This window comes from Halichoeres trimaculatus, unplaced genomic scaffold (assembly GCF_033239565.1).
Source record: "Halichoeres trimaculatus isolate MK-OKI-2021-1 unplaced genomic scaffold, fHalTri1.1 fHalTri1_scaffold_14, whole genome shotgun sequence".
Taxonomy (NCBI): Eukaryota; Metazoa; Chordata; class Actinopteri; order Labriformes; family Labridae; genus Halichoeres; species Halichoeres trimaculatus.
This window is the reverse complement of record NW_027437192.1, coordinates 21,414,672-21,439,209: the sequence shown is the minus strand read 5'-3', so window position 1 is coordinate 21,439,209 and position 24,538 is coordinate 21,414,672. Positions and strand designations below refer to the sequence as shown.

General features: G+C 39.4%; 3 protein-coding genes across 3 annotated transcripts; 1 reads left to right on the top strand and 2 right to left on the bottom strand.

The window, feature by feature from the left end:
- Positions 1–3,579: 3,579 nt before the first annotated feature.
- On the bottom strand, positions 3,580–9,970 carry tra2a (transformer 2 alpha homolog). Its single transcript, XM_074687388.1, has 9 exons — positions 9,805–9,970; positions 8,090–8,223; positions 7,384–7,549; positions 6,859–6,912; positions 5,265–5,453; positions 4,611–4,726; positions 4,361–4,474; positions 4,210–4,280; positions 3,580–4,019 (listed from the first exon to the last, which is right to left on the bottom strand). The coding sequence occupies exons 1-9, from the start codon at positions 9,838–9,840 to the stop codon at positions 4,009–4,011; spliced, it is 891 nt and encodes a 296-aa protein (XP_074543489.1). The 5' UTR covers positions 9,841–9,970; the 3' UTR covers positions 3,580–4,008.
- A 3,015-nt stretch (positions 9,971–12,985) lies between these two features.
- On the bottom strand, positions 12,986–18,262 carry ccdc126 (coiled-coil domain containing 126). Its single transcript, XM_074687492.1, has 3 exons — positions 17,873–18,262; positions 14,986–15,691; positions 12,986–14,867 (listed from the first exon to the last, which is right to left on the bottom strand). The coding sequence occupies exons 2-3, from the start codon at positions 15,221–15,223 to the stop codon at positions 14,617–14,619; spliced, it is 489 nt and encodes a 162-aa protein (XP_074543593.1). The 5' UTR covers positions 15,224–15,691; positions 17,873–18,262; the 3' UTR covers positions 12,986–14,616.
- A 376-nt stretch (positions 18,263–18,638) lies between these two features.
- fam221a (family with sequence similarity 221 member A) lies at positions 18,639–23,197 on the top strand. The gene is made up of 7 exons (XM_074687491.1): positions 18,639–18,781; positions 18,929–19,102; positions 19,242–19,432; positions 19,545–19,618; positions 19,714–19,846; positions 20,591–20,679; positions 21,319–23,197. Exons 1-7 carry the CDS (start codon positions 18,717–18,719, stop codon positions 21,406–21,408), a joined length of 816 nt encoding a protein of 271 aa, XP_074543592.1. The 5' UTR covers positions 18,639–18,716; the 3' UTR covers positions 21,409–23,197.
- Positions 23,198–24,538: the final 1,341 nt, after the last annotated feature.

Sequence of the window (24,538 nt, the reverse complement as noted above, 5' to 3'; positions counted from 1 at the left end):
GTTTGGGCTGTTTTATCAGATTTTCACCACGTGTTCTTGCAGTACAAAAAGTCTGATGTTAGTGGGGGTTTTCACGCTCAGTCACATGAATATTTGAAGAGTTTGTCTTACATTGCAGCCTTACTGTATACTCAGGTTTTGGCAAATGTCTCTATTCTGTTGGATCTCATCAGGCTACTGTTGATGTATGGTTTTAAAATATTGGTTGATTAGTTTCTCTGTGATTTGTGTTAAGCTTTTTTTTTTTCTCTTCAAGGCTCATAAGTAATCAATTTCTTCAAAATCCTGTTTCCAAAAGAAGTGAGAAACATGACTTGTGCTTTACACTTGTAATTTACACGAAATTGTGTTAAATTCAAAATGTTTGTGGTTTGTCAGCTCTTGAATGGCTCGCTTTATGTAGCTTTGCTTGGAAAGGTTTCATAAAATAGTTGTTTCAGGGCATTTGTTATTGACTCTAAGTTAATGCTGGGCTGAAATAAAAAGTGCTGGAGGGAATCAGGTAATTGCCTGATGATTTTGGGAACAAGTTGTGGTTTGTGAGACAGATAAGTGAGGAGGATGTCACAGTTTGTAACCCGAGTCCTTGCTGTAGATTAAATGGACATTTCTGCAGCCTGTTGATTGTCTTGTATTTAAATCTGAGATGTATTTAAGAGCAACACATTTAATAAGAGTTGCAAATAGTTTTCAAATGCATCATAAATATATTAAAGTGTTTACTGTAGGGTGTGTAGTGTAAAAAACTGTTTTTGAGGTTTCTGGATTCGTACAGAGCTGTTTTTTTACTGAATCTGAGCACATTTCTTAAAAGTGTAAACAGATAAATACAAAAAACTTAAAGTGTAATTTTAATAAATCATGTTTCACCAAGTTTTTGAACAAACCATCAGTTAAGTGGCTGGAAGTGTTAAATTAAAAAAATGCTCTATCTTGTGTCTCTGAGGAGCTCTGTATGGAAATGAAGATAAAGAGCATGTGCTGATGAAATAGCAAACAGTTGTAAATGTTTGTTGTTCCAAGTGGAGCCTCATGTTTACTGCTCTCTGAGTTGGGAGCTTCAAGTCCTTTTTTTTTAACTCTCCTCTGCCTGCCCCCTTCCTCCTCCCCTCCATGCTCTATAGAATACATACACATGCAGCTTGTTAACCTTCAGACATTGTCCTGTAAGTTGGCAAAGCACATCCCAGTTTTACTCAGGTCATCTCAGTAACGTGACGTTAACGCTTCAGAAGTCTGAGGTATCCTACCCCTGTTAGTGCATGGCTGTCATACAAATCTAACAGAAAATAGGAGATTAAAGTATGTTATGTAAAAGTGCATTGCCTGTTTCTACTCCCTAAAGTCAACAGTTTGTGAAGTAGTTGTTTTCTTCAACTTATAGTTAACGCCTCCCTTAAGATTGTACCAGAACCTGTTAAACCCCTCAGATTTAATGCTACATAATTTCTAAATAATGTAGCTTTCTTCAGATTCTATCCCCTACTGGTTGAGCTGTTGGTGGATGACTCCCGTCATGTCACCTGAACCATCTGTAAAATCTCAGTTTAGAAAAAAAAGCTCATGAATCCCAACCAAACATGAAACACAACCATCAAACCAAGTGAAAAACAGTTTTTCTTGAACCTGTTTGTTGTGTGCTTTAAACTTGCTGACAAAGAGGTGGTGGCACTAGATGATTAATTGGTGGAAAAAATAATCTTAGTTTTGCATACAAACCCTTGAAGAGAAATAATCAAAGTTATCTTTATTTATCTGTCTAATAAAGTCTGTCTTTGTGTGTTGAACTTTTACAGGGACAGAGCTCAAACTTTGACCCTTGTATCTCTCCAGTGAGTAGTTACCTTGGAACCTGAAGAATTATCTGAGTCTGTGTGAATGAATGCATAACTCTGAGGGGCCCCATGACTTGTCAGCAGTGATTATTAACCCCATTTGAATGAAGTGCCGCACTATTGGGGCTAAGGTCTACAGATAAAGAGAGCTCCATTTCTTCAAGTTTACTTTTGTGATTAGCACACTCGGCTTTAGATCTTGTTTGCCCCCATTGAATGAAATATCTGAACCTGAATCTTATACTGGAGGAAAACAGATCATGTTTGGTTGATGCCATCAACACAGTTCAGGACAGTTTTGCATATAAAGACCTGAACTGTAACTGTGTTGCTTTTAGCTTTTCATTATGCAAAGACTGTGGAGCCGCCCTGGTTAATGTTATCCAGTGTTATTCTTTAGGTGAAATTCATCAGTCACATGAACCCTATGCTATTGTTTTGTGTTTGTACCATGAGAACTTAATTTTACTTCTGAGCTTTTTGTTGTCATGGTGAAAATGCAGAGAAATGAGCCTAAATAATGTCTACTCTGATACAGAAAACTGTCTGTTCCCTTCCTGTCGTCTAATCTGTGTCTGTAATGTAAAGTCATCCAATAAAAGTCTGTTTAAAGTTCTTCTCTTCATGTTTTCATCATGTCACCTTAACTGAATCAAACCCACACATAGGGTTGTTTTGTTTTTCATATTAGTTACCTAAAATATTTGTGAACATAAACTTGAAATGGACATCTTGCTGGTGGTCCTCTTCTGTGAAACTATCATCTTGTTTTCTCACCTCACCCACTCAACTTAAAGTATCAACTCCCACCTGTACAGCTGACCAGCTCAACCTCTATTTCATGGACAAAAAGTGAGCGCACACACTTCAAACTTTGTAGTTTTTTAATTCTGTTTTTCTGTTTTATTATCATAGAAAGAAACAAACCATAAAAAGTTGAACATGATAATGGAGAAACTCAAACACGGCTCCCTTGACAAGAAAAGTGACTGAATCCGAGCAGAATATCAACTCCTTGCACAACGTACCAGTACACTTCAGTTATTGCTGAGTTGAACTAAGATCTTTTTGTGCGTATTGTGTATTTCTTAAATATAGGTTGAAAAACAAGTGTTTCAGATGATTTGGAAAACATTTTCCTTAGAGGGCTTGAGGAAAGAAGCACAGAAAAAAATCATTCCTGACAAGAAACTACAGAAATTTCACCAAAGTTAAGACTGAGGTTACAAAAATCACAAGAAAAGAGTTTCTTGTTACGTGAAGCCACATCACATCACTTTAAACATGAAAATCTTTACTTCCATGAAGTTTTGGTCTAAATTTAAAGACCTTATAGGTTAAGGCTAAGATATGGATAAAGAGATTTGATTAATAATTTCAGCGATATAACATTTAGAAATTAAGCTTGAAAATTACTTTTTTCCAACCCACTTCAGGTACACCTACATTTGTACACAGAATAGTCTTGAGGGTGTGTTCCTGAGCATAAGTATGAAAAAACAGTTTGTAAAAGAGAAACTTCAGGCACTAAATTAAACCAGTTCAAAAACTGTTTAACAAACCACAGTTAAAACAAGCCACCTCACAGGCTAATTACTTACTTTACTAGGAAGGTGTTTGTCATGGAGTATTCAGAGAAAAACATCCTGTGAGTGAAGCACAGGTGTGTTTGTGGCCCTAACAGGAACATGTGGCTGTAGTTCCTTCTGTTAACGCAACAAAGTTGAGCAATGTGGATCCTACATTTTTTTTTTTTTTACATTTTTGACTTTAATCTATTAATGCTTTTGATTTCCCTCAGGTTATAATCAAGCCTGATGTTTATTAAACTATTTTCGTGCATTTATTGTACACAACAGCAGTGATCAGAGCAATAAATCAAATTCACTCATGTGACAGAAGAATGTATTGCTGCAGAAAACACAAAAGAAAGATGCAAATTGAACAATGAGGCAGCAACAGTTATGAGTGGTTTTTGTAGTTCTTTGCTCACACTCAACTCAGATGAATCAAACTTTTAAAAAATAAGACATGTATTGCTTGTAAACAAGAGTAACTTAAGAGCTATGGTGATAAACACATGCTTATTGAAATTTCCCTGACAGATCCCACGGATAAATCACACACCATCAGTTACTGGAGGGAAGCTGAGCGCCAAGAGGAGAGAGACAACTTAGTATCGCCCTGCAAAAAGAAGAAATGATATATGGATTAGTTCAGGTGTAAGTTTGTTACTCAGAATAGACCTGCTTCCATTAGTAATACATGTACATAAATCTGGTAATGCATTGTAATGCAGTCTGGCTTATGTCAGGAGGTGGTCCAACAGATGCTGTTCATCAATTTCTTTTGTTTGCATTCTCTAAACACTTACTTGGGCTGTAGGAGCGAGACCGTGAGCGAGACCTGTATCGACTGTAGTAAGGTGGCGGAGAGCGCCTGTGACTGCAAGAAGACAACACACAAGACATGTTCTCCAGAGTAACCCCCCAGCTGGGATTCAATGTGCACAAATGTATACTCACCTATACCTGTAATCATACTCATCATATCGGTCACAACGGTCATACCCGCGATCATAATGCAAGTCTCTGCCCCTCCTGCTGCTACCACCGCCTCCTCCACCCCTACCACTGTTACTGTAGGACAGAAAGACAAGGCTGTGATTTTAAGGTTGCTGTGAAAAACAACAAACAAAATGCACATCAAATAACAAATAACGATCACACTTCAAAGAGCACAGAGAGAAAACTTTGACTCTAGTGTTGATCTTACTGAGTTGGACGGCCCATGTAGATTCCTGGTGTGGGGGTGTGTGGACGTTTGGTGATGGAATAATCCACTCTGATTCGCCTCCCATCCAGCTCCATGCCATTGGCCCGCTCCACAGCCTACAAACACATGTTATCACAGTATCACAGGTTTTTTTGATGAGCAGTATTTCATTCTCAAAGGCCCACCTGCATCACACGCTGTTACTGCTTGCTTCAGCATGCGTGATTGCCAGCTGATTGTGGCAAGGCAGACACCTAGTGGTGAACCCATGTAATCACACCTTAATTTAGCAAAATGAGGGTAAAAGTCTAAATCATGGACTTAAACACATAGTTCCAAACAGTATGAGGCATTTATTAGTATGAGCTGTATTTTAAATTATGTTAAGTGAACTAATTTCTCCTTTGCATCTAGATTGTCAGACCAGCCCTTGAGTTTTATAGAAAAACTGTTCAAACAAACCAGATTCCACATTGCAATAAAACCCCTTTTCCTTTGTTGTCTATTTTTGTGGCCAGAGCAAATATTCTGTGCTTTACAACAACAGATGAGTGCAATTACCTGCCTGACAAAGCAGAAAACAAATGTGTTTCTGGACCAGACCAAATATTAGGTGTTTCCAACCAGTAATTAACACCAAAACATCTCCCTTACCTCCTTGGAGTCCTCAAGCCTTTCAAAGTAAACAAAGGCAAAACCCCGGGAGCGGCCTGTGCGCTGGTCATACACCACATTGACCCCTGCCAAAGGACCGTAGCGCGAAAACACCTCCCTCAGGTCACGCTCTGTGGTGTACAGGCTCAAGCCAAACACACCCAAACATGTGCTGGGGTCAGGGTTTGCCTGGAACAGTCAACAATAAGGGTCAGGGTTGGTGGTGAGGCTTTCAGCTTCTACCCAGCTAATGACTTGCATTAAAAAATCTATTCACTAGATGCAAAACATGTTTCTTTTTTATTTAAATATTAAATGCACTATGCAAATAGCCAGGAGTATATTTATCTGGAGCTCAAACAGAGAAAACAACACTGTGCCAAAGAAGCGTCCTTGTTTATTTAATGTAGAACTTCATTATGGCTGCTTTTGGTTAATTGAAACTGCTGAGGAGGGGAGATAGCACTCAAAAAAAAAAATGCATTATCACTTGTAACTGGCCTACAATCATGCCAGATGCTAGGGTTAGCACTTTAAGGAATTAAAATCTTTATACATTTCATCAGCAGGGCAACAAACCCTGCAAACACTCAATTGTCAAACAATATGTGCTCAGTGGGTAAACTATGACAGCTTTAATAACGCCTTGAACAGCTTTCAAAAAGATTATAGGGTAGTACAATAAACAAAATCACTTCATTGGTCTCCCGCTGTTACGGAAATCTCCTTCAGTTTCTGCTTTTACTGTGGTGCAAAAAAGACGTGATTGATATAAACAAAAATTTAGTGTTAGAAAGCGTACATCTTGGGGGAGGATGCACTGATGTATTGCTTAAATATCAGCACATGACACAGTATTTGCCCATTAACAGATGATGTGTCGTGTCCTAATGTCAGGAGCCAATGTTTAACTGCTGTGTTGTATCACTCTCATGCTGCCAAGCTTCTATATCAAACTGCTGATTCAGAGAAGAGTTTTTAGTGGGCAGGAGAGGTCACCTGTTGGACAAACTGATTTGTTGTTATGATCAACTGTGAGAGAAAATGTAGGCATCGTGGGAGTGTTATACCATCGCTCAGAGACATCAGCAATGTGCGGTTTGCTCATGCAGCTGTTCTAAAGACATTCGAAGAGGAAGGGCCACAAGCAACAATGTAGAAACATTATATCTCATTCTCTCTATTTAAATATAGGCATGCAGAGTTACAATGCAAAAACCACAGAGACAAGAAACAGCCATAGACTGTACTGCTGTTTTAACACCACATCAGACTTACTTTCACATTTGGTGCACTACTAAATTTTAGAAGTTAGGGTGTCTAATCTTACATTGATGGCCAGTTATCATTATGAAACAAGTAGCACAATTTGCTTATAGGAAAACTTTCATATCCACACATCATTACATATGGTGTGTTTGTTTAATATAATGAATAAAGACTATTAAATTATTTAGGTTACGTGGCTGATGACCCAAAATTCAGTGCACGTCTCAGAATCAGTGAAAAATGTTCGACTCTGAGAGCAGCACCTTTGACCCACATTCAAACATTTCATCGCTCTTTCCTAAAATATTTTAGAATGTCCACATACCCTAACATCAGCATCACCACCATGACTGTATGCGTCTTTTGTGTTGTCATGGCTCTGTTGAAATAATGAAAGGAGGGGAGGGTTAATAAAAAAGGGTTATTAAAAGTCATTTCGCTGTGATTTCCCACAGCATCAGTTGAAAAACAAAAACATAAAAAAAAGACACAACACTTTCACATGTTTTGGAAAAAGACACAACACGCTCTATACTCAAAGTGTCACACAAGTTCTTACATCCTTTTGATTATGTTTTAATAGAACAATAATCAAATGTTTCAAACACACTAAGTAAAATAAATTTAAGTCATTTAGCATGCTGGAGACCCTAAAATTTGCTCCAAGTAAAGAGATACTGCTGAAAAACTCAGGGGAAGCCATTTGTAGCTTCTCTAATTCATTATTCAAACCACACTCCATGCAAAGACCTCACAGGTTTCGGGCAAAGAGATTTACTTGGGTAATCTCTCGAACATTATTTTTCCCCTTTTTATGGCATATTGTACTTTGCCCTACCATCACACTCACCCTGCTGCCAGTATGACGACGCCTGCTGGACATGGGGGAATTGCTCTGGCTCTTCCTGCGACGGTATTCCGGGCTGTAGGAATGGGAACGGGACTTCCTTTGGTTGGAAAAGGAATGGGAGCGTGACCGGCTATAGCGCCGGTTTGAGCGCCTTCTTGATAGAGACCTGAAAAAAAGGACGGAGCACAGGTGGAAAAACTTGATGGCACAAAAAGAATGCAAGGCAGGTAGGGATGGGTACCTTTTTGAACTTAAGACGATATGGTACCGATGCCTGGTACCTGGCAATCGGTACTCAACGGTACCAATTTTTAGTACTTTGTGTGTTTGTGTAGTACTAAACATTAATTTTTCAATAATAAAATCTGAAAGTTTTTCAATTTAACATACCGGTAGTTATTTCTCAATGTATAGAGTTGCAATGTTGTGTTCATGTCCAGTAAAGAAAATCTCCTACTCTTCCACTCCCTCACAGTCACAAGGATGCATTTAGGTACCTTAACATGGTACCATTTGATTTCACGTGAATTGGTACAGGTACTATAGACAGAATTTGGTGGGTACTCATAAAAGTATCTAATTTGGTACCCATCCCTAATAGAAGGAAACAAAAAGGTTAGTATCAGAGAAACCTTAAACCACATATTTGAATTTTAATGCAATAGCTATTGAACACAAAAGCTTTAATAATTTGGTGACAACGTACCTAGATCTTGAACGGGAATGGGATCTGGACTCAGAGCGCACGGAGGCCCTGGATGGGCTAAGGGAGCCGGACCTGCTCTCTGACTTGACCCGATCCGGACTACCACGATCAGATTTAGGTGGGGAGCGTGACCCCTATTGTCAGGGCATCATGTTAACAACTTCCTCATGGATGATTACATTTACTTTCTTGCACAGGCAATAATAAAACAGAGCAGAGGGGTATGTTGTACACAGACAGTACACCTGTCTAAAAAGCACATCTTATTTACTGTAAAGAAAGAGTTAGTAACTTAATCGTTCCAATACAACAATCTTTGGTATACATTCATTAGCCATTTATATTAATTATGTCTAAGACAGGTTTATTTTCATATCACCTGGGTCATTAAAGGGTAAAAATAAAACATGCATTTTCAAAAGAAAAGACATTTGTGACACAAACAGTGTATTTACTTAACCTAGGGACACATTCATTCTTCCAGATTCTTTACACGCTACTCCCTTCTCTCAGGATTTCTATCCTTCTTCGTTCTTCTTTTTTCTCTTTTTCTGATTCCAGGTTTTTCTTTTCTTCACCCAAACTGTCACCAGTTTCATTTTAGCCATTATACTGCAAGCGCTCCTATCTGACACCCGTCTTCCGTCACATTTCCTCCCTTTCCACCTCTACGTCCTGCTCTTTACATGTTTTCATTAGCCTTCTTTTATCTTGAAATTTTGTCTTCATCATTCTTGGATAAAACTCTTCAAATCCTTCGTGATCAATAACCTTAATGAAAAAAGAACATTCAATAAAAATTAAGATCATAGGTTTAGGAAGAGAAAAATGACTTCGATAAAATGAAAAAGGAATGCAGTACAATTATATGAAGGCTCGAAGTGAACGTGAATCTACGTGTTTTATTTGCCCACTGATTACATGTAATTGAGGTTGTTTTCTTGAAGTGGACCCATTTCACTATTTGTTTACTTTGTGCTCTTGTTATCATCATACATTAAGTCAATATCTCAAGTGACTAACTGAAAGCAGAGAAAGTAAAGTGTGTAGATCCATGTATACTTAGAGCCTCCATACAATTACATTGCTGCTACATTGAGTTATAAAAATAGATAACAGGGCAGATTTACATCAAGAACAACAGGAACAGCTTCAATGTATTATAGCAATATTTCATTTTGATAAAAAAAAAGAGGGTCAAAGCAGGAAAGGAAGAGTGACTGAGGACGTGAAGACTTAGTTGATGAAATGCTGATATATGAAGATATATTTAGTTAACGTTATGTGCAACAAGGGCAGCTTTAACAACAGTTGTATCTGTTCAGAAAGAGTAGGTTTTAAAAGTTGTACGTCGGCTCTTTGTTGTTATTATGTGTTCAATGAGTCAGGTGTGGTATATATCATTCACACAAATAGGACAGGCTGAAAAAAACAGAAAGGTCTGTCCCCTGGGATTTCTAAGCTAGCTGATGTACAGCACTTTCACAGTAGTCTTTGTAAAGCATTCGCTTGTTTGAGACATTACAGGAACAGTTATCCACCCACATAACGCAATTAATGTTAGCAAGACAGCGTGTACAGATCATCTCGGCTACCGTTTTAACATTGGCTCAAGTGGAGCTGTCACATTAGCTAACGTTAGTGTTGTCTGTCTGCAGCCACACAGAGGGAGAAGAGAAAAGGAGATATTTTAAACATACGACGCGTTTACTTACCCGCACCGTGTAATTTCCATCATCGGTATCACTCATTGTTCTGTTTATCTAAACCCGCGGTTTAAACAGGTAACGGATCACACTGAGTGACGTTACAGTGTTTTATTCTGGCCGGTTACCAGTTAGAAGATGGCGAGGGGTGGGTGGTATGTTTATTAACTGCAGTCTGACGTCATGTCCCGTCTCGGTACGTTGTCGATAAAACTTGCTACAACTTTAGCAGCCTACAAAACCCTATAATATTTTTGCCTTGAATCATTTTTGGTAAAACTGAAAGTGACAGGGACACGGGTCCAACAGGGGCGGTAACAAAAAGTTGAAATGGGGTGGCCCAGCTAGGTGCTGTCGTCATTAAGGATGGCAGTATCATTTCTCTACTCCTAGGGTCATCAGCTATATTTGTCCAAGGGCCAACATTTTTTTCAGCAGACTTTTTGAGGACCAGATGCCCTCATGGGAAAAAATAAAATTAATATTGTATCCAGGGCTTGACATTAACACCGGCCATAGGCCAAATGCAGGTGGATTTCGGCAGTGGCTGGTAACACCGCCGCTCCCACTGGCCACTTTGGCGAGTTGAATTTTATCTCAAACATGGAGCAGAGAGACAAGCAAAAAGATGACTCTGATGATGAAAGCTCTGAGGAATTTTAATTTACCTCTCCTTCACTGTCATTCTCATGAAAAAAAGAAATGATTTTCTGATTACAATCGTTATTAAATATTTAAGCAGACAGTGTCTGTCAGTGTCCACTTTATTATAAGCAATAACAAACTACTTTTTTAATTACTATGTCTTAATAGACTGCATATTTTCATATGAAAAGAGCACATGTTACACACAACTTTATCAGAGCTGAATACCTGATTAAGGACCTTTGGATTTTAACATTGATGTAGTCTGTTTTGAGTGTGCATAGGGGTCATTTACATTTAAAGAGGTTGTAAATCTTTTTTAAGTAAACTTTAGCATGTCATCATCGGCTTTAATCATATTGAACATAATTATCCAACAACAAATTGTGGCCAGTGAAAATACTGGGTGGCTAGTAACTCAGGGATACCACTAGTCACAGTGGCTGGTGAGCAAAAAAGTTAATGTCAAGCCCTGATTGTATCTCAGTTAATATAAAATTATTTTATATAATCCTGCACCTCAGGTTTATGTTTTTGTAGTATTTGTTGGTGCTAACCATAGACTGTATAATTTGGATGTAGTCTCCATCACATCACCTGTCTGCAGAGATGGGGACTCAAGTCTGTGAGTATAATGAGTTGCACGCAGAGACTTTAGATCTGACTTGGACTCGTGCTCAAAAGATTTCAGACTCAAAGTGTTTTGGGACCCATAAACAACCATTATGTTTTCCTATACAATGCATATTAAGATTGAGGGAACTTTGACAAGCTTAATGTGATTCCCTCCTTTATTTCATGGTATCCATGGTAACCACTTTGGGCATCGGGTGTGTGCCTCACAGCATCACATGGTATCACGTGTACATCGGATTACGACTGGTGGCACACCTGCAGCTGCTGCTGTACCACTCTCATTACATTTGGTTATAAAGACTTCAAACAGGATGGCACCAACAAAAGGTGAGCTGACTGCAAAGTCTGTAGTATCCGGATCAAAGATGCTGGACCACATCTAACCACTGAGCCTGCACAATAGGGGGCAAGATGTACTGCAATCTGCAACTATGCTTGTGTTGGAAGAACACAGTTTCCTTTAAAGCATTCATTGTGTGATTTCTTCATGATGCATTGCAATGGGAAACGGGTTGGGCAATGGCCTGTTTAACATGCTCATATAACAAACAAGTAATCAGTACTGATGCTGTTTGCAATTAGATATGAGTGATAATACAGTAAATGCTTTAAAAGCGTTTGGTAGATATAGCTGTGCGGTATTTTTAGTAGACCGGATATCAGCAGATGACAAAAGCTCCTCAGACTTATTTTGAAGAAACTTAAGACTTGACTTAGACTTGTGCCCTAAGACTTGGGGCTTAACTTGGACTTGCAGAAAAAGACTTGTGAACATCTCTGCCTGTCTGTTTCTGAGACAGAGTTTTGAGGCTTATCATCTGCAGGACCATATTAGAAATTGGGTGGCTTGAAGCCTCCACACTGAGAGCTATTGGGAGCCCACCTGTAAATCAGCTGAGCCTTCAAGGAGTCATACCATCAGAGGCCTGTCACCGCAAAAATTACATTTTAAAATCTTAATATCGCAACACGAGCAGAATTAAAGCAAAACTATTAACCAAACTGAATGTGAGAGGGCAACAAGTGCATCTTGAGTTTGTCATTATTTTTGATTGTAGGCAGGTTATGGCTACTCTTCAGAGGGCATTTGTTTCATTTGATTCAATGAATGAATAGTTAAAGTTACAGTATTTTTCTCTTCACCAGGGAACTTTACAGTAATATTCATAGACTGCATAATACATGGACGTAGGCTCCCTGACGTCACTCATCTGTTTCTGAAATGGACTTTCGAAGCAAATCGTCTGGCACAGCCATATTGGAAGTGGGGCATGCTTCAAGTCTCTGTAGTAAGAGCTACAGGGCACCCTGCAGTCACGTGAGCCGAGCTGTGCCTCTGATGGGGCAAAGTCACATTTGTAATATCTTCTAAACTGCTGTACTGTATGTGCTGATGTTGAAATTAGTGATTCAGATGGAACACTTTTATTTTGCAGGATGTAAATGTGTTTTTTTGGCTTGGTGTGTTTGTGACTTCCAGTGTCAGCCTCAAGCCGACACTCAAGAAACAACAGATTTTAACACTCTGCATTGTCCTATATTTTTAGACCAGAGGTTGCTGCTTGATAATATTTTGGGGGCAGGTGGAAAGCTCCGGCCGCCAGTTGACATTCATTACTCTAGCTTTTCAATCTTTTCTGATTTGCTTTACCGATGTAAATATTCACTGAACTTAAAAAACGCAGTGGCAATAATGAGTTGATAGTCAGCAATAGTCGAGTGATATTTGAGGGTGGGGCATCTCATGGGGGAAAACAATCCTTTTTGCCCAATTATGATGCAATGCAACAATGCAACAAGTGTAGATTTTAAACTCTGATTCTAATGCAAAAATTCAAATTTGATTCCCTTTTCCTCCACTCACATAATCAGCTAAAAAAAAAAAAAAAAGTCAAGTCTTTTTTCCAGCTTTCTTTAATCCATGAAAATTAAGTGCAGGACCTAATATAAAATACATGTAAAATTGGGGAGAATATACGGAGCATTTATTCAGTGATCTATCCACCACCAGATGAATAGTTAACCATCTTTTCTACCTTACAAGGACATTACAGAAATGGCATCACCCAGTATAGACACAGCCAAACCACAGTGTGATAATTCAGCCTAGAGGTCATCTCATTCAGGCAAGTTTGTAATAAGTGAACTACATTAGAAAGAAACTTTAATCTGTAGGCTTTAGTGCATCACTCTCATTGAAATGCATTCACCAAGTATTTTCTATGACAGTAAAAGCCATTTATCTTGCCACCAAGTCTTCATTAAGCACATCCTTTCAATTTCAAATCATACCCATGACAAGGTGGAGGCTGATAGAATAAATATCCCAGAGCTCCATGTCCACACCCTTCAAATATCCTTAAAGGCAAGGATGGATGAGCCTAGTATTTTTAGAAAATCTCAATAGAGTCACAGTGCAACATGAACCCTGAACATGTGTAGTTGGTCAGTCTACTTAACAGCATTCCAGGGCTAAAGACTGACTACACAGTACATTCAATCTGTTCCTACCCTATTTTTTTTCCAGACAGCTGGCAGGGGAAACATTGGCTTTAACTCACACAAAGCTCCCATCTACTCACTTTTAAGTGGAAAAAAAGGCATCGTCTCAATCATGTTCTGGATGAACCTCGAACAGTCTTGCAGCAAAAGATAAATACATATATATATTTTTACTTCCTTGAGATGAAGTGAAAATGACATTCTTTGGATTATCTTTGTCAGAACCAACTTCAAACTGCTGTAAATGTGTAAGCTAAAAGTAGAATATAGCTCATAGTACTGAGGAACTGCTCCAGCTAAAACAGATATTTGGCTATTCCTATAAGACAAGTATATTGTTTTTATCAGCATTGTGATATGTTTAAGAAGTATTTTAACAGAGTTTACAATGTTGGTGATGATAGTTGACTTTTAAGCTATTTTACAATGGAACATATGGGAACCAGTGACAGAGATTTTAAACCTCCTTGCTTTTGCTGAAACAGTCATAAGATTTAAACACGGTATTCAAAAAACCCTGAAACTTAAGCTAAATCAAACAAACAATGCAAATGTATAAAAAATGTGCTGGATATTGGTAAATGGACTTGTATAGTGCTTTTATAGTCTTTCTGGTCACTCGGAGCACTTTCACACTGCTTTACATTCACCCATTTACACCTCATTTACACACTGATGGCAGAGGCAGCTATAGTAGGAGACCATCAGGAAAAGCTGATGTCATTCAAACACACTCACACACCGCTGACCAACAGGAGCAGTTTGGCCAGAGCAATTTGGGGCTTGTGTCTTGCTCAAGGACACTTTTGCATGTGAGCCACTGCTGTCCACATTCTTGCTAAAAAATAAATAGATATCAGCGCATGATAGGAAAGAGCATGAAGTCCTTCATTTTCCCTCAGAGTATAAGCATCCACACTTTAAGTTTATTGATGTCCACATATCTCAGTATTGCTTTTTATTTGTCTGATGTGATTACATCAGTGATAGATGCTGAAAAATATGACGTGCTGAAAATAAAAAATAATCATATATAGACTATACTCCTTGATGTGGCTGAGGCCTCTTGGGGATGTGTGGATGAAGCCGTGACGTCCCCGGGTGGCTGCCAGGTGTTTCATGCTTTGGGGATTTCTGAAGGGCGACTGGCGCAGAAGCAAGGACGCCCCCTGCTGTGTGGGAGGTGTTTGTGGAGGAGGCATTGACCACAAGCTCAATTTTTCCCTCCAGTTTGACCAGCCGGGACAGAATATCGTCCAGTAAAACAGCTATAGTCCTCTTGAGATCAGCTGAGGATGAAAGAAACAATCAGAGGGGGGGGAAATAAAAACATTGCTAAGTTTCATGAGAACATCACAAGCAGACGTAAGCAGACACGTGGAATCTTACTTCAACTGAAATGCTTACCATATCCAGCCATGGAGGTTCCCTGCATCCCGCCTGGTAAATTCTGGTTCTCCTCTGTTAGGACTTTGACGTATCGCCTGCTGAGCTCCAGAATCTGCTCCCGTAACTCTGCGCTGCTCTGATGGCGAGGCTGCTGCACTGTGTAGCGCAAAAGCATAAGTCCCCATGCCAGGCCGAATACCAGTAGCAGCACACTCAACTTCTGTGACATGTTCCTCCGCAGGAGTGCAGCCAGCATGATACTGGGGCTGGCAAGGGGGGGAGGGAGCTGCAAGGCCTGGTAGTCTTTTCCAAAATGTGGATCAACTGAAGAATAATTTACCAAATATAGCGTTGTTTATTCCGGCAAGGAAATTCCCTTTTCTGCTGTCTGTATCCACAGAGAGGTCAGAGTTTAAGTCCTCTACAAAGCTTCCCTTGTTTGCAGCGGATGCACTCAAGATATCTCCAGCAAGACATGTGCTTGCCTCATACCCGTACAGCCCAAGAAGTTTCTCTATGCACTACGACATCCTGCTACTCCTACAAGACGGTGAGAATGTGTTGAGCAACAGCAGAAGCCAGGAAGTGGAAACAGGAGGAAGCTGACACCCGTAGACACAGGCAGTCAGGGGCTTTTGGAAAGATGCCGTGTTGTCATGAAATCTAAGTACAAATCAGCGCCATAGACTCGGTGTTCAGATAGGGAATCTCCACACATTGTTGACTGTTGGAGAAGAAAACAAAGATAAACAGAGAAGATTAAATCAACTGAAAGAAAGACAGAAAAGTATTTCTTACTGTCAGCATTCAGAGAGTCACTTGGCACTTTTTTTGTGCAGTGCTAAAATTCAGTCAGTTGAAAGAAAAACTTTTTCTACTCTCTTCCAAGAACCACTTAAAGGGAAACTTCTGCAGCTATTCTTTGTTAATTCATTTTGGACTCAGAGCTCTGGCGAGCATTGTGGTTTTTATTCTTTCTGACAGTGAGGATTTCTGCACAGATAAAAGCACAAAGATTTTCCACCAGGCACAAAAATACCGATGTAGACTGGAGAACAAAATCCTTCTCATTATCATTGACAAGGAGCTGGTGGCTACATCAAAGTGACTGCCTGAACCATCTAACAATGATTCAATGCCGGGTTTTGCTATGGTTGCAGAAACCCCACTGATTAACAGGCGTTTTCAGCCCAGATACCTGATTACCAGTTTAAATTTCATGGGACCTACTCTGCAGCTGGGGAACGAGGGACAAACAGAGGCACAGAAGGTTTGCGTGTTTTTCTCTAATCTCCTCTCTAAAGGGTTATTTGGCAGACAAATAGTCTCTAGGTGCACTGTGCACATGCAGGGGGGGGAATTAGGAGACAGTTTTCAGTCGTCATAAATTTGTCACCAAGTTGATTCTCCTCGCTCCCTCTTGGGTGTTGGGAGTGTCACTGTCTATAGAGGTCAAAGAGGGGGCATTGACAGGGAGAATAAATTATGAAAGAATGGTAACAGAATCCGTTTAGCGATGCTTTCCTATCTCTACCCCTGCACACACACACAAACATCCTGTGACCTGAGGCGGTACTATGCATCAGAAAGCAAGACTGAGACAGGAAAGGGGTGAAGACTTGATGAAAGTATAAGCTGAAACCAGTCTGAGGGAAAAACCCATTGTGAAATAACACAAAATAGCACCGTAACTTGGAAACTCTGCTGACCTGTACAGAGACTAAAACTCTTGGATTTCAGCTTTGATAAGCAGCTTAAAAATTTAAACATCATAAGTTAAATGTGAAAAGCAGAAAATAAATCCAACAGGATCCAAGTAGATTATTCCCTGCAGCAGCTGAACCCTTAACCTTCCTCCATTCAAGGTTAACAGTGAGTTGCTACGGACCATAAAGAAAACAAACCTTCAGGAAGGTTTTCTGAGCCTAGTGTATGTCAACAGAGCATATCAATGTTGCTTTACACAACACTGACACTTGATGATAAGCAGACGTGTTTTATCATTCACACTCCCTGTCTTCACTGACACGTCATACTATTGTTCACCTGGCCTGTTCATTGTTCTGAGGAAAGGCACACCATCTGGGGCACATCTGCAGACAATGAATGTTCCACTTGTTTGGAGAACAGCTCCACTACAGTGTACCTAATGGGATGATTGACACTGATAAGGCCCATAGTACTGGTCGAAATAGCTGATCTGCAGGTTAAATATTGACCACAGACAGCTGGTTCCTGTGACTTTACAGCTTGTGGGCTCAGCAACTGACTTAATCTGTTGACCCGTGATGCATAAATTAAAGTGGTGGAGTGGAAGAGTAGACTTTAACTACTGTGCATGGTACGTGACATTTGTTTTGAGACTGCAGCTGCAAGTAAAACAACATGACAAAGTACAAACCACAGATTGGTAAACTCTCAAGCCTTCTTGCATGCTGAACCTGTCAGGTTGGGTAACACATTATCAAAACAGGTTACACATACAAGCAAACTTAAACAAACAAATCAGTCACCGAGGAGGAAAAAGATGGACAAGTATAGGAACTTGAATGTCAAGACTTTTACATCTTGACTGTGAGAGCGCATGCCCTTAATTTCTTGTACACAGGTGCGCAGCCGAAGATATCAAGCAACCGATCAGAGAAAACTGCATTACGCGCAAAAATGTCAGTTTGCAGGAGATTTCTCTTCTCGTTGTTGTTTTTTTATAATCTTAAACAGATCTTTACTTAATCATCCAAAGTCACTCAGTCGCTCAGTTAAAGTTAATTCAACTCAAAAACAACATCTCACGTTAGCTAAAATAGATAACTTGGCTGCGCTATAACTTCAGGATTCACTAACTGCACAAGCTAAAGGTTAAATAAGATCCCCCCTCCCCTCTCATCAAAATCTTATACTTTACCCCGGGGTGTTGTCTGGAAGGCTGCTTTGTGGTTCAGACAGGAATTAACAGGCTCCAGAGACGCAGGGTCGGACGCCTGTCTGAGCTCCAGCTGCTACCTCTGGCTGACACTGAATGATGCTTGTTGTTTGGCAACCCTTGGCTGTAGTTCCTGTCGCCGGACATAAATGTCGTGAGCAGCCCGCTGGCTCCGTTTTGGCCACGGAAAGTATCAGTCGGTTTTAATTTTGACGAGTCAGTTCATTGTGACAGTCATATCAGATTCTTTGTCCACGGTCTTGAGAACGACGAGGTCCTTTCAGAGCAAAAGTCGGTGACCAGAATTCCAAGCATGCAATTCTGCTGACTGTCATGGTTCCCTCTGAACGTCTGCTGCGTGCGTCAGTCCTACTGCATTATGGGAAATGTAGTCAAATTACTCCACTCTCAGCAAAATATAAGGCAAAATATAAATAATTATACCACAGAAGCATTTTTGTTGACGCTATTTTGAGTATAGTACAGCAAACAATTTGAACTGCAGTCACAAGGTTCACAGGTTAAAAATAATTAGGTCATATAGCACAAATAGTCTGCCGAAACAGTGTGTTAAGGTTTTTAGAGAAGTTAGACGATGCGAGAAAAAAAACCCTGTAAATTCTGTCTAGTTTAAATTTGGATTTGGTTTCGATATGCCATTTTTATTCTTATTTTCGTGAGTGTTTTATGTTTGTGGTTCACTCTGTGACCGCTAGAGGGCTGCCTACAACCATCACCATGGTAACCACAAAGCTGTAAACGGCAAGCTCATAGCTAACAGATGAAGCTCACAGCTCATTGCTATGGCACACCTGAACGTTAAACAATGGAAACTATTAATCTCGACAAATCAGCGTTAGAAGCAGTGGATAACTACTGGGAGTACAGAAGGTTTGTCTCTCTTACCACCCTAAACTAATCTCGACAGCGCTTTTACTCTGGTGCATAGCATGTGATATCTGATGCCAATGTGAATAATAGTATCTTTGTTCAAATGCTGAACTCTCCTGTATCGCCACATATAACTTGTCTTGAAAGGATTGTCGGAGATGATGATGGAGGAATACTGTTCACTCCACAACAATTTGAAGAGTATAAGAAGAAGGTGATCTCAAAACGGATGAAAAACCGACTGTATGCGAGCTTTGGGGTACCAGGAGGTATTGACTGCAAACTGATTGGCCCTGAAACACAATGCTTTTGTGCACATAGGTAATAAGTACATCATATATATATGAGGTTGGGAAATGAAATGCGTAACTATAGTAACGCATTTCATTTCCCAACCTCCTTTCTACCACCCAGAATAAAAAATATGAATAAAAATTGGGAGACGGGATTTTTCATGCAGGTACAGGCAGCACAAGACTGAATATGAAGTGGTTCCTCCTGAGCGCCCTCTGGCTCTACCATGCCAGGTCACTGGGTGTCAGTGTATGGCCTTTCAGTACGTGCCCCGGATTGGGCCAAACCCTGTGCGCTGCAGGTGCAAACACTTACCTGAGGATCACAGTGAAGCTACTGGGCATTTGTGCAAAAAGTGTAAGCCAGTTAACATTGTAAACATTAAAACCATAGATCAACCCTGAATGAAAACAATACTGGTGATGAAGATTACTCAAACAGGCCTCTTTCTCATACACCTTTACCACAGGTAGTTCCTGCCCTGGGTATCGAAGCCCCTACATGTGTGGGTGTGGCCAGCCCAGCTTTGCTCATCAAACCCTGGTGAATATAAAATAAATAATGTAATGTAACTGTAATATATTTGAAGGCATTTTTATCACATTTTTATAAATTCAGATTATGATATTTCTTGGCAGATTGAGACAAAACAAGAGAGAGAGGCACGTGGTCAGCCTACAGGCAGGGACGTCCCTTTTGCTGCCATGGGAGGGCTGACAGGCTTCACCTCCTTGGTGGATGGCTACCTTGCATTGGAAGCTAGTAGTACAGGTCAGGGCTACACATGACACCTTTATGTGATTGATTAATATTTGTTTGGTAATGGGAGGATCAGTTTTATGGGACTTCATGTTCTATATTGTTATATATCCTGAGTTGGGACGTTGTTTTTCTAGCATTTAGCGTTCCATAATAGGTCACTTCATGAGCAGTAGCCAGTAGTCACTACCTAATACTATGCAGTAATACTCAACAAAAAGTCAAACACAACATCAGGAAGATCAGACCCTACCTGGCACAACAGGCCACACAGCTCTGAATTGAAGCAATGAAATGAAACTGTAGAACAGCCACAGTAGTTAATTACAAGATGGAACAAGGAAATGACATTCACATTTGCTGACAAGGTTTCTGAGTTATATGTTTTAAAGCTTGTTTACCAAATTGTTGGTCCTGAGGGGCCTTTGTATGAATTTTATCCATTGGAAACATTTTTTTTCTTTTATCTAAAATCCAAATAAATGCAGAATAAATAAATGCAAACCTTTCACCTTCCAAGCTAAAATACAGGCTCCTCTCTGTCTCACCCTTTTGTTTCAAAATTACAAGGAAAAAAATCTGAATTCGTTTTTATGACTGCTTCATTATTTATAATGGCTGGATGGCTAACCTGTCTGTCTAATCACCACACTTTTACACAAGTACTGTTTTGTTTTTATTTTTATTTTTTTTTGTTTTAAGTTATTCTTTGATGCCTAGAGACTAACTGCTTTAGATTTCTTAAAATGTTTGCAGACATTCCACCAAAGGAAAGGAAGTTCCAATCAGAGACATGTGAGGGCAGCAAAGAGCAGTTTATAATCTGTTGCAAAGGACTCTGCAAGGTATGACTTTTTTTTTGTTATTTTTAAAGGATAATTTAAGAAAACACCCCTCAAAATGTATTTGATAATATTGTACTTGTAGTAGAGCTGTGGGAAAAAATCAGTTACATGTTTCATATTGAAAGCTGATTTATTGGGGTTAATTACTTTTCCCCACCAGTCAGTCATCAGTCATCATGGTAAGACAGTTACTCCGTCAAAACAACTTGTACCATACAGCTTAAGTGCATATATCAAGGAACCATCAGCTGTTAGAGGAAAGTGAAGAGATTTATGAAAATGCTGACAAATGCTCTGCATATTTATTAAAGTTTGCAGTTTTTATAAAACCAATCAGTCTTTTTTCAGCTCCCCTGAAACAACAGAAATTTGATTTATGATTGAATGTGCAACATTAATTTAAAAATCCATTTTTGTGTGTGAATTATTTAAGAATCACGGTTCTGCTGACTGACTTTGTACAGCCCATAGTTCTGAACTGGGAGCTATGTTCAACACTAACAGGAGTTTCAAAACTTTTTTTTTAAGTCATTGCACTGTTCTTTTAAACAAGTCCATTCGTTGTGCAAACCAAAAAAAAAAATCCACGCTTGAACACATCACACTTCATTTTCATAATCTCTGCTGCATCTTTTTCAGATCAAGTCGGAGAAGATGGCTGCCGGCAGAGATGCTCAGGATCAAAGATCAAAGAAACGTCTTCCTAAAAAATCACACAGCCCTCTCTGAGAGAGAAACAACCATTGAAATGCATCATTCTGTGCTGCTCATCAAACCATCTATTATGAATTGTATGATTAAGATTTATGATTTGGATAAATCATTTAACGCTTTCTCTTGTCCACTGTTCTTTAACTGTGAAGCTTTCTTCTTCCACAGAGTAGAGTGTGTCTTTGTCTGAGTCGTGACATTGTGGGATATTCAACTGTCAGTGACAGTAGTGATTAAATCCCACCTCAGGACTAAGCAGTTGTTTGACACTAAATTGATACGAATAGAGGTTTGAGTGTGGGAAGCCAGTAGATGCGTTACAATAACAATTCTTATTTTCAAACTGACAGTTTTCCCACTTTTTAGACAAAATCTGAATACATCAAAATTTAAAAGAACCTTTCCACATTCAAATACACATTGACAAGGAAATGTTGTGTACCATTTGAATAACAAACAGCTGCCATCAGATGTCATTGTGATTTCTTTTAAGATTTCTCTTAATTGAAGGAGTAAATTCTAAACCATTACACAGCTTATCTGAGTCTTCTTGAATGCGTTGCTGCTCTTCCAGATATGGCCCATTTCCCCTTCTGATATATGCTTCTCGAACTGGTCAGTTTATGCATCTGAGGTCTTAATGAGCGATTTTTCTTGGTAAGAGAAAACCACCCACTCAGCACATCACCAAAATAACAGCAGAACCATTGAGCCACATGTTCAGTGATGAGAAATGCTTTTAATTTTCAGATTGATGTACTGTCTATGACTGATTAATCCCATTCCTCACGGCAGATCAGCGGTGATGAGAGCTGATTTAATCCATGCACTGAATGGAGATGGAAGCAGGTTGTTTTTTTTCTCACTGGCGGCCCACTTACAAACGTCTTTAACTATGGAAAATATTAACAGGAATCAAAACAGGGATTCACACCCACTCCATCGTTTCCACTGTGAGAATGATACGTCAAACTGGATCAGCATCTGCACTAGTGCTGGCCAGAGCATCTCAAGTCACCTGTGCTGTAATGTAAGCATCACCTGAGGCAACTTTGTGTGTTTTTATGTGTGTAAGTGAGCTGAACAGGTGGTCATGAGTCAAAAGACGTAAGGCTGCGTCAGAAGGATGGCATGGGTGCACCTGGGTCCCCTCGGGAGGAAGGGAGTGGAAGGGATCCCATCTGAAAGCTAACACTTCAGATTAAGGGTACCTTCGATGACCAAGGTATCACAAACGCACACATTCACAGCTGCATACACTTCTTTGACCAATCAGGTTTCCTCTTTACTTCCCAAAACAGCTTTGTTAACTGCCAGGATCAGGCATCCTTTGTAAAACGCTTGACCTGTCTCCTTTGCTTACTCCTGAGCATTTGTTCTCTCTGATAAAAACCCAATTAATCTCAGAAAGAAAGGTCTGAGAGAGTAGTTCCACACAATTACAATTTAGGTTAACAACCTCTCCACAGCAACCTTATTTAGGATGTTACGAGGTAATTGACTTAGGACATTTGTTGAAGAGAATAACAAGTACACCTTGCTTATCCCCATGGAAACCCCACCCAGCTTGACCGACAGATCCAACATTACAAACAAAAGTACTAACACCAGAGTTCAAATTGGCAATTACTGCACAAGGAAACACTTCATTACCGCTGTGACAGTTAAGGTAAGTACACACAGACCCAACACACTTCCACAGTTTCCCCACACACAGAGATGCATCTTAATGCTGGCAGTTTCTCATTAATTATTTTGTTCCCTGAACGTGTTCTAAGCGTCTTTTTTTGTTTGTATGTTTGAACAAAGACCACTTCAGCATCTTTAAGCCAATAATCTTAGTTTTTTTTATGTTTTTTTTTTTTGGCTGATGATTTCATCTTATTTCTATTTTTTCACCAACCTCATCTTTTTTTATTACTTAGGCTATTATATTTGCTAGTTTCAATTTCTAACAGTGTCTTTAGCCTTAAATAGCTTTTTGTTTACACTAGGTTAGCTTGGACCAAAGGGAATATTATCATTTTTTAGCACATGACATTGGCTGTGCTGTTTAAAAGTATTTGAGCATCCTTTCTGTATTTTGTACTATGACATCTCTTAGCAAATACTTGAGTTTTATTTTGCACATTTTGGTACATCATTTGGTTGTTTTAGCATCTTTAAGCTAATAATGGTTGTTTTGGTTTAGCACCACCAACATCCCTTCTTATTAGTTTATATAAAGCTGTTTGGCCAGTGTTAAAACCAAAAACACATTGTGAACCTACACCTCCCAAACAGCAGGATAGAGCCAGGGCAATTAACAGCTAGTGCTCATGTGGCAAGAAACTTGGGAGCTATGTTCCCAAATATCTAAGATTTTTTGTTTTTTTCCAAAATCAGTTTTTGTCAGTGTGACTTACAGAAATGAAATCAAGGGGTCAGCATCTACAAGCCCTGCTTCAGCTGGAAACCTTTTTTTTCAGCCTATTGTGTTTGTGATGATTCCTGCTGCTGCCAGTCAAAATAAATCAGTCATTCATTCATTCCTTTGTTTACTATAAAGTGTTTCTACAAATCTTGTAGGGGCACAAACTGACCTAACAAGACCTAATTTTGAAGTTGTCCCAGAAATATGGGAACATAGGACTGACCCTGTTAGCTATCCAGTAAAATACGTACCAGTGAATTACTTCTGTCCCTGAAAGATCTGTTGGTAAAAATGTCAAACTAGTTCAACATTGACAATAATGTAATGTTTTATCAACAATATACTCTATTACGAATATCTGTTCAGTTCTTTAAGGTGCACAGTTACAATGGCTGTTCCCCACAGCAAGGCAAAAAATGACGTACCTCTTCATCAGCATCAACCAAAATCTTATGTTCCATGCTCCTTCTCTTTTCTTTGATTATATGAAAAATCAGCTTGTTCCTATTTGGGCTGGATTTTTGTAGTTGTTTTTGTTGTTTCCTAGAAGAAGCAGAAAACAAAACATCACAACTGTACAATCCTTCATATGACCATATGACTTTGACACTTTGGGAGGAGGAGGAGGAGGAGGAGGGGGAGTGAGTTGGTTGTGAGAAAGATTTTTCTTTATCTCAAAGCAGTGATAGAAGTCAAATTGGTTGACTTCATTTAAAAAAAGAGTCTGACTGAATA

Bases quoted from the DNA above. Each gene is read 5' to 3' on its own strand.
- tra2a (XM_074687388.1), bottom strand. From the start codon at position 9,840: ATGAGTGATACCGATGATGGAAATTACACGGTGCGG. The intron at 7,550-8,089 runs GTACGTTGTCAC...CCTTTTTTTCAG, and splicing joins CATTCCCGTTCAAGATCTAG to GTCTCTATCAAGAAGGCGCT. The intron at 5,454-6,858 runs GTATGTGGACAT...TGACTGTTCCAG, and splicing joins GTGGTGATGCTGATGTTAGG to GCAAACCCTGACCCCAGCAC.
- ccdc126 (XM_074687492.1), bottom strand. From the start codon at position 15,223: ATGCTGGCTGCACTCCTGCGGAGGAACATGTCACAGAAGTTGAGTGTG. The intron at 14,868-14,985 runs GTAAGCATTTCA...TTTCATCCTCAG, and splicing joins AACCTCCATGGCTGGATATG to CTGATCTCAAGAGGACTATA.
- fam221a (XM_074687491.1), top strand. From the start codon at position 18,717: ATGGAAACTATTAATCTCGACAAATCAGCGTTAGAAGCAGTGGATAAC. The intron at 19,433-19,544 runs GTAAGCCAGTTA...CCTTTACCACAG, and splicing joins TGGGCATTTGTGCAAAAAGT to GTAGTTCCTGCCCTGGGTAT. The intron at 19,847-20,590 runs GTCAGGGCTACA...AAATGTTTGCAG, and splicing joins ATTGGAAGCTAGTAGTACAG to ACATTCCACCAAAGGAAAGG.